The sequence below is a fragment of the Myodes glareolus genome, chromosome 10 (assembly GCF_982192425.1).
Source record: "Myodes glareolus chromosome 10, mMyoGla1.1, whole genome shotgun sequence".
Lineage (NCBI taxonomy): Eukaryota > Metazoa > Chordata > Mammalia > Rodentia > Cricetidae > Myodes > Myodes glareolus.
Genome location: NC_142035.1, coordinates 59775118 through 59790330, shown reverse-complemented (window position 1 = coordinate 59790330; position 15213 = coordinate 59775118). Strand labels below are relative to the sequence as shown.

Below are 15213 nucleotides of genomic sequence, written 5' to 3'. Positions count from 1 at the left end.
TCACCTGCCTCTCTCTCCTGAGTGCTGGTATTAAAGGCGTGCACCATTCACCATTCCAGGCTCATCATGCTCGTTTACTTTTTTTGTTTTGTTTTGTTTTTCGAGACAGGGTTTTTCTGTAGCTTTGGAGCCTGTCCTGGAACTAACTCTTGTAAACCAGGCTGACCTCAAACTCACAAAGATCCGCCTTCCTCTGCCTTTTGAGTGTTGGGATTAAAGGCGTGTGCCACCACCTCTTGGCTATACATGTTTACTTTTTAAGATAATGTCTAACTATGAAGTCCATGCTGACTTTGTTAGACTTCTAGGGAAGTCCCACAAAAGACCACCTCCACACATGCAACCAGCAAGAGCGTTTATTAGAGAGTAAGAATGCCAGTATGCTGGGGCAACACATCAGACACAAGGGCAAAATGGCAACCCTCAGAGAACTCTTTGTAAGCACAGCTAGGGGAATTTCAGGTTCAGTTAGGTCATCTCAGATATGATTGGCTTACGCGAGTGGCAATCATTAGTATGTTTTAATTGGCTAGGGTTAACAAGGGCTAGTTAAGACTTCAGTTTTCCCATTTTTTGGACAAGCCTGGACAAATCCCAGGCTCTGTCCTTATTTGGGTATTACCTTGAGCCCCCTCGACTGTGGGGGCTGGCTTAGGCCTGGTACTAGTGTTTTGTCTCTCACCTCTGTGTGTGTGCCATCTTTCTCATTATCCTTTTAGGAATCTGAAAGTTAGGTCCTGTTGTAAAATAGGGAAAGTTCAGACCTTTCAGCCTCATCCTCTAAGTGCTGGGTTTAAAGGCATATGCTACCATTGCTACCTTGAAAAGAATCTTCCATGTTATAAATAGCTGAAGAATAAAAATCCACTCTACGATTCAAACTTGTCGCTGCCTGGGGGACTGGCCTCTAGTAGTGCAGGGCTCAAAGGGAATCCAGGGAGTCAGTGTATGCTATCACTTTTATCTGAGGTGGTTATGGGAAAAAACACACACTCTCCTGATGGTTTCCTTCAGACCTTTTCTTTATGCTTTTGTATTCTGTATTCTGATTCTGTATTCTCTTTTCTTATCTCTATCCAGAAATGTTCCTTTTGTTTCTCTTGTTTTTTTTTTTTTCTTTTCATTCTAGCTTTGTTCTTCCTTAGTCTCTCATTCTTGTTTTTGTTTTGTTTAGGGGCAGTTGTTTTCAAGACAGGGGTTTTTTTCTATGCAACAATCCTAGCTGCCTTGGAACTAGCTCTGTAGACCAGGTTGGCCTTGAACTCACAGAGATCCACCTGCATCTGCCTCCCAAGTGTTGGAATCAAAGGTGTGCATCATCATTAGTCTCTCTTTCTTGATATTTTTCTTCTAATTCTTTCTAACTCTCTCAGACTTGATATTTTTCTTCTAACTAATTTTAACTATTTTTGTTCTCTCCCTTTCAGTTTCTATACCCCAGCAAAATCTTTCAGGCAGTATAAAAATTACAATATGATTACATTCTGATATTTAAGTGAATAATTAAAATGAATACAAGTGAAAAGCAACATGTTTTCCATAGCCCTTACATGATTAAATTATCCCAAGAGCACATGTACATTTATGCCCCCAGCAACTTGTTATATAGTAACAATGTTACTAAGTAAGTAAACAAGATATTCTTTTTTTGGCAGGCTGTATTTTAGATTACAAAGAAAGGAACAATCACTTTATTACTTATCTTGAAAGGTAATTTTTTTGTCTGTGTGTGTTTTTGTTTTGTTTTTTTGAGATAGGGTTTCTCTAGCTTTGAAGGCTGTCCTGGAGCTCTCTTTGTAGATCAGGCTGGCCTTGAACTCACAGAGATCCACCTTTTTCGAGTATTGGAATTAAAGGCTAAAGTGAAAGATAAACTTATAAGAAATCTTAAAGGAATCATAAATCTAAACTTTCATATATGAAAAGGAATTAGTTGACTATACTTTAAATCTTTAGGGTGCATACCCACTCATCAGTAGATTTTTTTTATATCAGAAGATTGAGGGTAGAAATGGGTATAAGAAATTAATCATCACTTTTGGTCATCCTAGCAAGAAAGGCATGCCAGCTAATGAAAACTGGGCTGTTTTGTTCTTGTTCTCTGACCTTAAAGAGTTTCTCACTCAACTATGTGCCTTTCTAAAACTTTAGATTCTTCTTGGGTTTTTTTAGCTCAGTGCTATTTGACAAAATATCTTAGTCTAACTTTTAAGTTATTTTCAAAGCTTTGTTTCAGCTATCATGCACTCTGAAACCTGTGAACACATCTCCCAACATGAAGATTAAAAGAGTCTAAACTAGCTGCGCTACTGGGACTCGGTTGTTTTTCTTAATCATTAACCTAAGTCACAGTCTGTATGACTCCTCAATAGAAACTCTTGTGTTCTGTGTGACACTTCCTTATTTACATTTTTAAATATCAAAATTCAATTTAAACTGACATTATTATTATTATCATCAATTAGACAGTACAGCTTAAGAAGAAATCATCTTAATAATAATCCACCCCTAAAAATCTACAGTAGGATAGGATGTTTCCACAGGGTAAACACTACATTACAGGCAGTGGTGATCTCCCCACTCCCATTCATACCGTGCTAGATACTTGAGAAATATGACAGCAGCAAACATGTAAAAGCACAGCAAGAGCAAAAGACATCCAGGAGTCTGTGGTCTCAGGGTTTTGCCTAGATGAGATTCACCCATCAGGGATTTGCCTCCTGGTGGGCTGACACCTGAACTTCAGTTGCTGCCCACCTCTCTTCTGACATGGCCAACAACACAAACTGTAAAAGGAAAAGCTTGACAAAACAAATGTGTCAAGATGTGTCCAAGAGCCTGTTTCTCTTTTATTAAGAACCGGATAAGGTGGAGGGAGCAAAAAAATTGCTTGGGAGTTAAGAGTACTGGCTGCTCCTCCAAAGGACCAGGGTTCAGTTCCAGCACCCACATGGCAGCTCACACCTGTCTGCGAATCTTATTCCAGGGCATCTGATGCCCTCAAGACAATTGTGCAGGCAAGACACCAATGCTCATAAAAATAATAATAAAAAAAAACCCTAGGAAAACAACAAAAAAAATAAGGGGACTAGAGAATTGGCTTAGTGGTTAGGAGCCCGTACGTACTCTTAAAGTACACAAGTTCAATTTTTAGCACCCACATCAGGTGCTTCATAACTGCTTGTTATGCCAGAGACTCTAATACCCTTTTCTGGACTACCCAGGTACCTGTATTTATAAGTGTATATGCCTACACAGACATAAACACGTATACATAATTAAAAATGAAAATAAAGCTTTAGGAAAGGAATCACATAAGTAGCTAGGTGTGATAGTACTTACCCAATATTCCAGCACTCAGGAGACTGAAGTGGAAGGATCATGAGTTTGAAGCCAGCCTAGACTGAGTTCAAGTAAAACTTGGGAGATATATGGTCTGAACAAAACCTGTATTAGGAGCCAGGTGGTGGTGGCACATACCTTTAATCCCAGCACTCCCATCATACACATGATGATGATGATTGATGATAATAATTTTTAGAAAGTTAAGCCGGGTGGTGGTGGCGCACACCTTTAATTTCAGCACTTGGAAGGCAGAGACAGGTGGATCTCTGAGTTCGAGGCCAGCCTGTTCTACAAGAGCTGGTTCCAGGACAGGCTCCAAAACTACAAGAAACCCTGTCTCGAAAAACCAAAAAAAAAAAAAAAAAATTAATAAGCTAGTAAGCATAGAAGATAATTTCAGTGACTCTGGGGTTCGGTAATGAGAAATAGCCAAAGTTATAAGAAACTAATAATAATAATATAATACTTAAGTCTGACTAGATTTTATGAAAATTGGTATTTTGTTCAAATGTTGAATATCTGCTATACAGTACTAATTGCTTTTTTTGTTTGTTTTTTGAGACAGGGTTTCTCTGTATAGCCTTGACTGTCCTGGAACTCAGAGATCCACCTACCTCTGCATTCTGAGTGCTGGGATTAAAGGTGTATACCACCATCACCCAGCAGTTACTTCTTTTTTTAAAGATCTATTCATTTTATGTTTTTGCCTGTATGCATATATGTATATCACATGTATGCCTGATATTTGCAGAATCCAGAAGAGGGCATCAGATCCTAGAACTAGAGTTACAGATGGTTGTGACCAAGTAACTGAACTCAGGTCCTCTGCAAGAGCAGAGAGAATTCTTAACCTCTGAGCATCTAGATACTTTGATTTTAAGAGAGACTCTCATGTAACCCATCCTGGCGTGGAACTCAACTTACTGAAGATGGTCTTGAACTTTTGATCTTCTGACCCTACCTCTGGAATGATGGGATTATATATGTGCACCACCACGCCCAGTTTATGCGGTGCTGGGGCTTAATGCAATCTTAAAGCCTAAACTACATTCCTAGCCCTGCTTTAGACACTGTTGGAAATGCTAGAATTACATCTGAGAACATGTACCAACAAAAATCTTTAAAACTAAAACTTTTATTCTAACATTTAGGAAAGTATTTTTTTCTATCAGAAAACATGTATGGATGGAGATAGTGATCATGTCTGTAATCTCAGCTCCTGGAGAGACTAAGTATTATAAATTTGAGGATAGGCTAGGTAACACAGCAAGATCATACATTAAAAAGAAAAAAGGGAGGGCGTATAAAAATGATACTTAAAGTTAAATCAAATATTTCAGGTATTTTTCGGTTTTGGGGGTTTTTTGGGTTTTTTTAATAAGATAGTCTCATATATAGTACTGGCTGGCCTAGAACTTGCTATGTAGAATAGACTTGCTTTGAAATCAAAGTTAGACCTATCTGCATTTTGAGTGCTGGGATTAAAACAACCATGCTTATCTTAAGTGATCTAAATAATAAACACAGGGCTACATGGTTTATTTAATTTTAACCAAATGAATTTTCACAGACTGGGCTATAGACCAGACATACATTTCTTTTCTTTTCTCTTCTCTTCTTTCTTTTTCTCTATTCTATTTTTGGTTTTTCAAGACAGGGTTTCTCTGTGTATTATCTCTAACTGTCCTAGAACTATAAGAATAGACCAGGCTGGCCTCGAACTCATAGAAATCTGCCTGCCTCTGCCTCCAGAGTGCTGGGATTAGAGGTGTGCAGCACCACCACCCGGCCAGAAATGCATTTCTTCTGTCTACTCTCAGGGATAACATATACACTAACTACTATAGTCTGCATTTCTTTTGTGTATTGTCTGTTCCTGTGAGTGTGTATGCATGTGTGTATAGGCAAGAAGTTGATATCTAGTGTTTTCCTATAACATTCTCGATCTTATTCTGAGACCAAGTCTCACTGAACCTGGAGTTTACCACAATTCAGTTGTGTTGGCCAGTGAACCCCAGGGCTCTGCTGTTCTCCACCTCCCTCCCTTCTTTGCCCTCTCGTCCTGGGGGAACAGGTCATGCATGCCTATGTCCAGCTTTTTATTGGGCACTGGGGATCTGAACTCCAAACCTCATGCTTGCACAACAAGCACCTTTACCCAGGTTCTAGTTTCCTTTTCTGATGTAGCTTACCTACTCATGGGTAGCAGCTAAATAACTGAAAATTTTAACATTAAAGACCTAAATTGTCTGATAACTTTAATAAGTTATTGTATATTAATTATATAGATAAATTTTTTATAGATAGTATTTTTGTTGGTGTTCAACATTTAGTCTCTAAATACCACGCTCATAACATTATGCTGATGTTCTGAAGTATGTAAATAAAATGTAGTGTGTACATGAACATACACTGTGCACATGCATACTGTAGAAGGAGGAGCTGCAGCAGCTGCAGGTGGCTAGTTATGGGGTCAGCTGTCTTCTTTCACCTTACATGGTTCCTGGGAGGAGAATTGGGGCTACTAGACCAATACAGCAAGTGCCTTTACTGACTAAGCTGTTTTATTTGCCCCTATGCTGATGTTTCTTTGATAATTTCAGATTTTTGATCATCATACTGAAGGGGATATCAATAAAAATGTCAACAGTGTGTTGATAAAAAGCCTGAGCAGGACCCCGTCTAGTTGCAGCAGTGATCAGGATTCAATCAAGGCTGATGGAATCTCTCTGGACATCAGTAGTAAGACCTCTCTTTATTTTTATTTTTTTCAGGAAAGGTTTTCCATGTGTAACTCTGGCTGTTCTGGTTCTCACTATGTAGACCAGGGTGGCCTTGATCTCAGATCCTCCTGCCTCTCTCTCCTCAGTGCTGGGATTAAAGGCATTTGCCACCAGCATCTGGCTAGCAGTAAAATCTTTGAAGGCTAAATAATAACAGTTTGTTGAATCCTTGATTAATAAGTACATTTCAGTATAGGAAATATCTTAATGCTATATAAACCCTCTCAGGTATAGAGTTGATAAGTAAATCACTTATATTTGATTTTTAAAAAATTTAATGAAATGACAAGTGTTATACTACAAAGGAATAGTTCATTTCCTCCAAAAGCTTCTTATTAGTGGAGAAACAAAGAAGGAAGCTGTAAAACTACATTACAGATACTTTGTCTTACTAAGTGATAGCTTCCTAGAAACATCCTAGTAGATATGAGCATCAGGATCATGAACAGCACATAAATCGGAAAGATCACTATCTTAGTTAGGGTTTCTATTGCTGTGAAAAGAGTTCATGACCAATTCTTATAAAGGTTAATACTAAATTGGGGTGGCTTACAGTTTCAGCGATTTAATCCATTATCATCATGGCAGGACATGGTGGCATTGTAGGCCAACTTAGTGCTGGAGAAGGAGCTAAGAGTCCCATATCACTGGATGGTGGTGATGTCTTTAATCCCAGTACTCAGGAGGCAAAAGGAGGTGCATCTGTGTGATTTCGAGGTCAGCCTGGTCTACAAGAGCTAGTTCTAGGACAGCTAGTTCTCCAAAGCTACACAGAGAAACCCTGTCTCAAAAAATCAAAAAAAGAGGGGGAGTTGGAGAGATGGCTCAGAGGTTAAGAGCACTGGCTGCTCTTCCAGAGGTCCTGAGTTCAATTCTCAGCAACCACGTGGTTGCTCATAACCATTTATAATGAGAGATCTGGTGCCCTCTTCTGGTGCGTGTGCCAGGCATGCAGGCTAAATAAATATATATATCTTTTAAAAAAAGAGCCCTACATCATGGTCCGCAGGCAACAGAAAGTGAGCTGTCATGCTGAATATGGCTATAGGAAACCTCAAAGCCCACTCCACAATGACACACTTCCTCCTAATAGTGCCACTTCCTATGGGCCAAGCATTCAAACACATGAGTCTATGGGAGCCATACCTGTTCAGTCCACCACAATAACTAAAATTAACTTTACATTTTAGTTTTAGTTTGTTTTTGGAATAAGGTCTCACTATGTAGCTTTGACTGCCTGCCATTGACTATGTAGACCAGGCAGGTCTTAAACTCCCAGAGATCTACCTGCTTCTGTCTATCCAGTGTTGGGATTGAAGGTGTATACTACTATTATAAGCTTTATAGTTTCATTTTGACTTGTTTATTATATAAATTTTGCTTTACTTCTAGCACAACGCAATAGCCAAATGGAATCACAGTTCCTTGGTGACAGTATCTGTGAAGATAGTTTGAGGGAGGTATGTTAAAGCATTTCTCACTTTAATTATTTTAATTAAGTGTATGTGTATGAGTGTATGTATGCCACAGTACGCATGTCACAGCCTGAGGACAACTTGCAGACATTTCTTTCTCTATCATGTGGCTCTTAGGCTTTGAACTCAAGTTTTTAGGCTTAGTGCTGAGTAGTACCCTTACCTACTGAGCCATCCCATAGGCCACTGCTTCTCACTGTGGTTTTTGTTTTGTTTGCTCCTTTATGTTTAAACAGGGTCTTATTATATAGCCCTTGCTGACTTGGAACTTACTATATAGACCAGGCTGGCATCAAACTCCCTGAGATCGGTGTCTGCCTCCAAAGTGCTGGGATTAAAGGCATGAGCCACTACACCCTGCTTATTTCTCACATTTTGCTTTTTTATTTGTTTTGTTTTGTTTTTTAAAGTAGGGTTTCTCTGCTTGGCCTTGGCTGTCTGAGAATTAGCTTTGTAGACCAGAGATCTCTTAAATCTCAGAGATCTGTGCCACCTCCCAGCTATTTCTCACTTTTAATACATACTTTATTGATGTTTTCTGGTGTTTTGGGTTTTTTGTTTGTTTTGTTTTTCGAGATAGGGTTTCTCTGTAGCTTTAGAGCCTGTCCTGGAACTCACAGAGATCCTCCAGTCTCTGCCACTCGAGTGCTGGGATTAAAGGTGTTTGCTACCACTGCCGACTGAGTTTATTGGTTTTTTTTGAGATAGAATGTAAGGCATTCAAGGCTACCCTTAAACTCTCTACATAACCAGTGCTGGCCTTGAACTCCTGATCTTCACGTTTGCACCAGCTCAAGTGCTAGAATTACAGATGAGTGCCACCACACCTGGCTTAGTTTTTTTTTTTTGTTTTGTTTTTTTTAAAGATTTTATTTATTCATTATATATACAGTATTCTGTCTGTATGTCTGCCTGCATGCCAGAAGAGGGCACCAAATCTTAGTGTGGATGGTTGTGAGCTACCATATGGTTGCTAGGAATTGAACTCAGGACCTCTAGAAAAGCAGCCAGTGCTCTTAACCATTGAGCCATCTCTCCAGACCCCTTGTTTTGTTTTTGAGGTAGTGCTTATGCATCTTAGCTGGACTCAAACTTGATAGGTATCCAAAAGTTAACTTAAATTTTTGATACTCTTGTCTCTACCTTCAGAGTGTTAGTAAGTATTACAGATATGGGCCACATGCTCAATTTTATGTGGTTCTGGGAATCTGGTCCAGAGCGCTAGGCAAATGAATGTTCTACTAACCTTGTTTATCCATAGTTCTAGAATTTGTTTTTTTGTAACTTTAAAGTATTTCAAATATAGAAACGCTAGTTTACTTTCTTTTTTTAAAAAAATTATTTATTTGTATTTTATGTGCTTTGGTATTTTGCCAGCATGTATGTCTGTGTGAGGCTGTCGGATCCCCTAGAATAGGATTTACAGACAGTCATGAGCTGCCCTGTGATTGCTGGGAATTTAACTCCAGCCCTCTGGAATAGCAGCCAGTGCTTTTAAACCTTGAGCCATATCTCCAGCCCCAAGGCTAGTTTTCGTTGTTAAGTATTCAGGAAAGTAATTATGTGAAGTATTATCTTAGCCTGTTCTCTCTTGCTAAGATTGAAAACCGCAAATTGAGTAGGTTATACAGACCAGATTGCAGTTCTTTATTTTTTGGAAAGCTTCTCACTGCCACAAGCTCAGTATGTGATGCTTCCAGGCTGGAGGAATTCTGCAGAATCTCCAGTTGACTCAGTGTCTCATGGCAACAGAGCAAGCTTACCAAGTTGAGTCCATTTTCCTCTTATGAAGCTATTTATGTAATCCTTCTGGCCCTAACATTATGACCCCATCCAATTATCTACCACCACCTACTATTAACATATGACCTTGGGAATTAATGTGAATTTTAGAGGCATAATGCACCTTAATCTTAGTAAATAGAAATTAATACTAAGAGACAAATTGAGTTTTGAAAATTACTTTACTAACCTTAAAAATGTTAGATTGGCTATGGTGGTCCACATTCCACATTTTTCATTCTAGCACTAGAGAGACTAGGATTCCATACCATATTGGGCTGCATAGCAAATTTGAGCTACAGAGGGATACCTTGTTTAATAATAATAGCAGTGTAGTAATCTTTTATAAAAATAAGAAGTTTACTAATGTTTATGTTTGGCTATTTCCTTAACTCAGTAGATTAAGCTCTTTAGAAATGAGTGGTATAGTTAGAGTCAAAGTGAGTTTACTTTGAGAATTCATATATCATATAAAGTTTTGGGTTTTGTTTTGTTTTGTTTTGTTTAGAAACTCAAGAATGGACAAATTACAATAAAGGAGTTCTTCATACTTCTTCAGGTCCACATCTTAATACAGAAACCCAGGCAGAGCCGTCTTCCAGTCAAAGTAAGTGCATTTCTTGGCAAAATATTTATCTCAGTTAAAATATATCCTAATTTAAAAAATTATAAGTTACACAAGAGAAAGCATTTATTAAAAGACAAAACTATGGTTGGGGATGTAGTTCAGTTGGTAGAGGCCTGCCTACCTGCTTGACTCCCTGACTGCCAAGTCTAACAACTTGACTTTGAATAGCCTGGTGATGCTCCTTTCCTCACATTGAGGAACCTATTCTAATATCAGATATAGCTGTTCTAAACTATAAATCTAACTAGTCTTCATCTCCATCAAAGAGCTCAGAAGGATGTAATATTACCTAACAACAGACACATCTAGCTGCCTAGATAGTTCTCTGCAATGTTGGGCCATCCATCTTTGGCTTATAGGCCTAGAATATCTGGAAGACTCTTCTGTGAAGCAGAATCTTGAAGGACTGTTTTGATTTGTTTTGGCAATGTTCAACAGTCTTTTTCCTGTGTCTCACTTGTTCAGTTTGTACTGCATACTGCCAGGCAGTGAAGGAAAAGCAGTTTCTTGTCCAGATGCCTACCCTTGCAACATTGAAAGCAAATTCTATATGGAGTTTCTTTTTTTAAGATTTATTTATTTATTATACATGCAGTGTTCTGTTGGCATGTATGCCTACATGTCAGAAGATGGCTCCAGATCTTATTATGGATGGTTGTGGGCCACCATGGGGTTGTTGGAATTGAACTCAAGCTCTCTGGAAGAGCAGCCAAAGCCATCTCTCCAACCCCCTAACCTCATTTCTTTTTTTTCTTTTTTTTTTTTAATAATTTAATTTATTTATTAGGTATATGGTGTTCTGCCTGCATGTATCCCTGCAGGCAAGAAGAGGGCACCACGTCTCCTTACAGATGGTTGTGAGCTACCATGTGGTTGCTGGGGACTGAACTCAGGACCTTTGGAAGAACAAACAAAGCTCTCAACCCCTGAGTCATCTCTCCAGCCCCTAACCTCATTTCTTAATTATTCATTAGATTTTTTAAATGAGCTTCATAAGCACAATTTCCCAAACAAGAGTAGAAACATATATACACTGTTAAAAAAAAAAAAAAACTTTTAAATTTGTATCAGTATACCAAAATTCATGCCAGTACAAAATATCTGAGATCAGTAGTTTTCTTTTTATCCTGTACTTCTATATTCCCCTAAATGATAACATCCATAACCCCCAAATCACCAACAACCACCCCCACCACCTTTGGGAATGTGGACATTACCTTCTCTAGACCGCTTCTTGTTTTCTGTGGGTGAATACATCTTTAGAGCTACCTGAGAAAATGGAAATAATTGCCAAATCCTGTAACCTTGTTGATATATATCACCTGTCAAGATTCAGGAGGTCTGCCCCAATCAAACATGATCATATTAACCTGGAATGAGTCCATGGCCTTTTGCTTCCTGGGAACAAAAGTATAACCTCTTTTCAAATGTGATTTTAAACTATTTTTATGTATATGCCTTTTCTCTTTTTCTCCTTAAGCCTACACACATTTTTAATTTTAAGCACATTGTAACCTGTTTTTTCCCATCTAGATTTGTCTTTACTACATATATTTTAGCCTCTTTATCATGACCCTTTAAACTAAGTGGTGTGACTAGGTCCTCTGTCTAGGCTTTGTTGGCTGGCTCCACCTACTTCCCCAATCTTTGATAGCCAAGTCTAAAGCTTGGGGCCCCATGCCACCACATGACATTAAGTAATGAGGAAAGCTCTCCCATGCTCACAATTTTGGGGCTGGCTCACTTACACGTCCACCAACAGGATTGGGTGTATTGTGGTAAGCTTAATTTTTACATTGATTTTCTTTTTCTTTTTTTTTAAATTACATTGATTTATTGTGTGTGTATATATATGTGTACATACATGTGAATCTATAGAGGTCAGAGAACAATTTATTGAAGCCACTTTGCCACCTCAACTTTCTGAAAACAATTTATAATTATTTTTAAAACACTTTCAGTCCTATAAGTCAGTATCTTTAGCTTACCTAACACCTAGGAAAGAATGGACTTTGAAGCTAGAGACTTGAATTCATGTTTGAACTTGTAACTTACTGTGTAAATATCATATAGCACTTTAAGTTTCTTTGTATAATTTTTTCCCCACAATACTGGGGTTTAAACCCAGAACCTCAGACACCCTAACTGAGCTACACTCCCAGCCCTATTTGTACAACTTTTAAAAATAGGCACTGTAGTGGGTGGTAATGGCGCACGCCTTTAATCCCAGCACTTGGGAGGCAGAGGCCTGTGGATCTCTGAGTCTGAGACCAGCCTGGTCTACAGAGCAAGTTTCAGGAGAGCTAGGGCTACACAGAGAAACCCTGTCTTTAAAAAAAAAAATCAAAGAGACAAAGTCATTCTCATACTTGAATTTGTTTCTTATGTGGTTTTGTCCTCAAAATGGTAAAATTTGGGAGGGTCAGGAGTTCAATGTTATCCTCAGCTACATAATAAGTTCTAGTCTAGCCTAGGCTATATGAGAACCTTCCCCCCACCCTCCACCCCTGCAAAAAAAAAAAAATGGAAAAGAACAAAAAACAACATCTGGTTCTGCTGGACATGGTATCATAAGCGTGTAATCCAGATTCAAGAGACAAAGGCCAGAAGATTACAGCTTCACAGTAAACTACACAGTAAGACTCTAAATTCTATTTTCAAAGAAAAATGAACCAGTTCTTATCAATGGAACACTTTCTTTTCTTTTTTTCTTTTTCCCAAAGTTTGCTATAAACTCATCACCTACCCCTGAAGATCTGATGTTGAGACAGTATGTTTATGGACCCAAGATACAGATTTACAGAGAAGATTGTGAGCTGCTTCGCCAAAAGATTGAAGAGTAAGAAAGTTTTAATTTTTTTCCTGTGATTGGTTTTGGAGGGTTATAATAAACAAATGGTCTATGTGGTATTTTAATCATTTTAATTAGAATAACATCAGCTATTGGACTCTAGTGTCCAAGCACCAAGAAGGAGTCGCCCCCAGAGACCACCTCACACACCACAGCCGATGCTAAAGCATGAGGATTTTATTAATTCTGTCATGACAGGGTCCCTCAGCATTCGGGAAGCTGAGAGACCCCGACTAGCTGGTATAGTCTATTTTTAAAGGAGAAGGCCCCATAGAAACAAGAGGGGTTGTTCCTTGACCATTATGATTGGCTTATTCGAAAAGGGCTAATACCAATAATTGGCTGGAGAGCTATTGTCAGATCAGATGAGGTAAGAGGTAATTTTGACCCCGTTTCCCAGGGGACTGAGTCAAAACATACATGTATGGGGTAATTGTTCAGGAACTGAGTACGTGCATGTGTCGCTGTTAGGTCCTTGGTTCCCAGGGGAGGAGGGGAAGCACTAAGGCACGGAGGCTGAGAGGATTTGGAATTGTCCGAAATGGTTTCAGAATTGTCTTAAAGTCTTACACAGCATGGGAAAAGTGGATGGAATTAATTGGCAGTATGACATGAATGAAAACCCAGTTCAGTCTACAATATTGTATACCATTGCATAAGTCATTTACCACCTTATAAAGTAGTAGTAATATCTATACACTGCAAATACAATGAACAGCAAAAATTATTTATATAAAATGCTTCATATTGCCGGGTGGTGGCAGCACAAACCTTTAATCCCAGCACTCAGGAGTCAGAGATGGGGATTTCTGTGAGGTCGGGGCCAGCCTGGTCTACAGAATGAGTTCCAGGAACAGCTCCAAAACTACAGAGAAACCCTGTCTTAAAAATCAAACAAAAAATAGTTTCATATCATGATGAACAAAAAGATAAGCAGAATTTATTTTTCCAAGACAGGGTTTTTCTGTGTAGCTGTGGCTGTCCTGGAACTCACTCTGTAGATTAGGCTAGTCTTGAACACAGAGATTTGCCTACCTCTGCCTCCCTAGTGCTAGGATTAAAGGTGTGTGCCACCTTAGAATTATTAAATTATGATATAATTTATATATTATATATCTTAGAAATATTAAATTATGATAGAAATTGTTTGAAACAACATTTTTCAAAAGGATATAGTGTACTTTTTTTTTAAAATACAGGACTTCTCTGTGTAGCCTTGCTTATGCTAGAACTTACTATGTAGACCAGGCTGGCCTATACCTTCTAGATCTCCGTCTCTGCCTCCCGAGTGCTGGGATTAAAGGCATGAACTCGCAAACCCTGATGTATTCTTTTGTTGTTTTTTTTTTTAATGTATACAATATTCTGTCTGTGTGTATGCCTGCAGTCCAGGAGAGGACACCAGACCCCATTACAGATGGTTGTGAGCCACCATGTGGTTGCTAGGAATTGAACTCAGGACCTTTGGAAGAGCAGGCAATGCTCTTAACCTTTGAGCCATCTCTCCAGCCCTCTTTTGGGTTTTCTAAACTGGGTTTTGTTGTACATGATTGTAGTGGGAGGCTTTTTTGTCCCACCTGGTTCTGCAGCCACTCTTAAAATAATCACTCAGAGGCTTTTATTAATTATAAATGTTCGACCAATGGCTCAGGCTTATTACTAAACTAGTTCTTACATTTAAATTAATCCATTTTTCAACGTAGGGGTAGGGATAGGGGAAGCTTACGAAGCTTTAATTTTCAGAGAGGACAGGAGGCTCTAGGCAGGGATGTGAGTCATGATGCTTGCTGGCAATGTCTCTAAAGGACCCGGCTTGCTGCTGGGGGGTGAAGTGAGCCTAAGCCACCTTAGGAAGCTCCTGCACTCTCTGAGATGCTGAACTATGAGTTTAGAACCTAAGCTTTAGTTGTCATGAAAGGAAGTGGTAGATCCAGAAGCTTACTGTAAAGACAGCAGGCAGAGGGAAACCCTGTTGGGGTTTCAAGTCAGTCATTGACCAAAGTTTGGAAACTGATACTTTTTCCCACCATTGGAGGTCTAGCGTTTGGAACCCCTGGCCTGATCTATCAGACTCAGGAATGTTGCAGGTCTCTTGTCCTAGGGACTGCTTAGTCCTCGCCTAATACTCAAAATCAAGTCTTTGCCCATTCAAGAATTCAGTACCTCCCCCAACTCTGCCTCCTTGGTCCCCTAAAGGTACCATGGCTTCTGGAGTCTTTCTTCCTGCTTGTCCATCTCCCCCACCCACCCTCACCCCTTCTTGACCTTTCTGCTTCTTTCCACACCCCAGCATCATTGTGACACTCTTACCTGCTGTTCTTTAAATGTTGAATAATGTTTCCTGTGAGA

General features: G+C 39.1%; 1 protein-coding gene across 2 annotated transcripts in view; it reads left to right on the top strand.

Annotated features, from left to right (window-relative positions):
* Window positions 1-15213, top strand: part of Knl1 (kinetochore scaffold 1) — a 66316-nt gene that overhangs the window by 30832 nt on the left and 20271 nt on the right. For both annotated transcript variants that reach the window (XM_048459469.3, XM_087911298.1), the window contains exons 11-14: window positions 5949-6087; window positions 7521-7588; window positions 9894-9992; window positions 12737-12852. In XM_048459469.3, the coding sequence (XP_048315426.3) occupies window positions 5949-6087; window positions 7521-7588; window positions 9894-9992; window positions 12737-12852 (422 nt within the window). The remainder of the gene's footprint in view (window positions 1-5948; window positions 6088-7520; window positions 7589-9893; window positions 9993-12736; window positions 12853-15213) is intronic.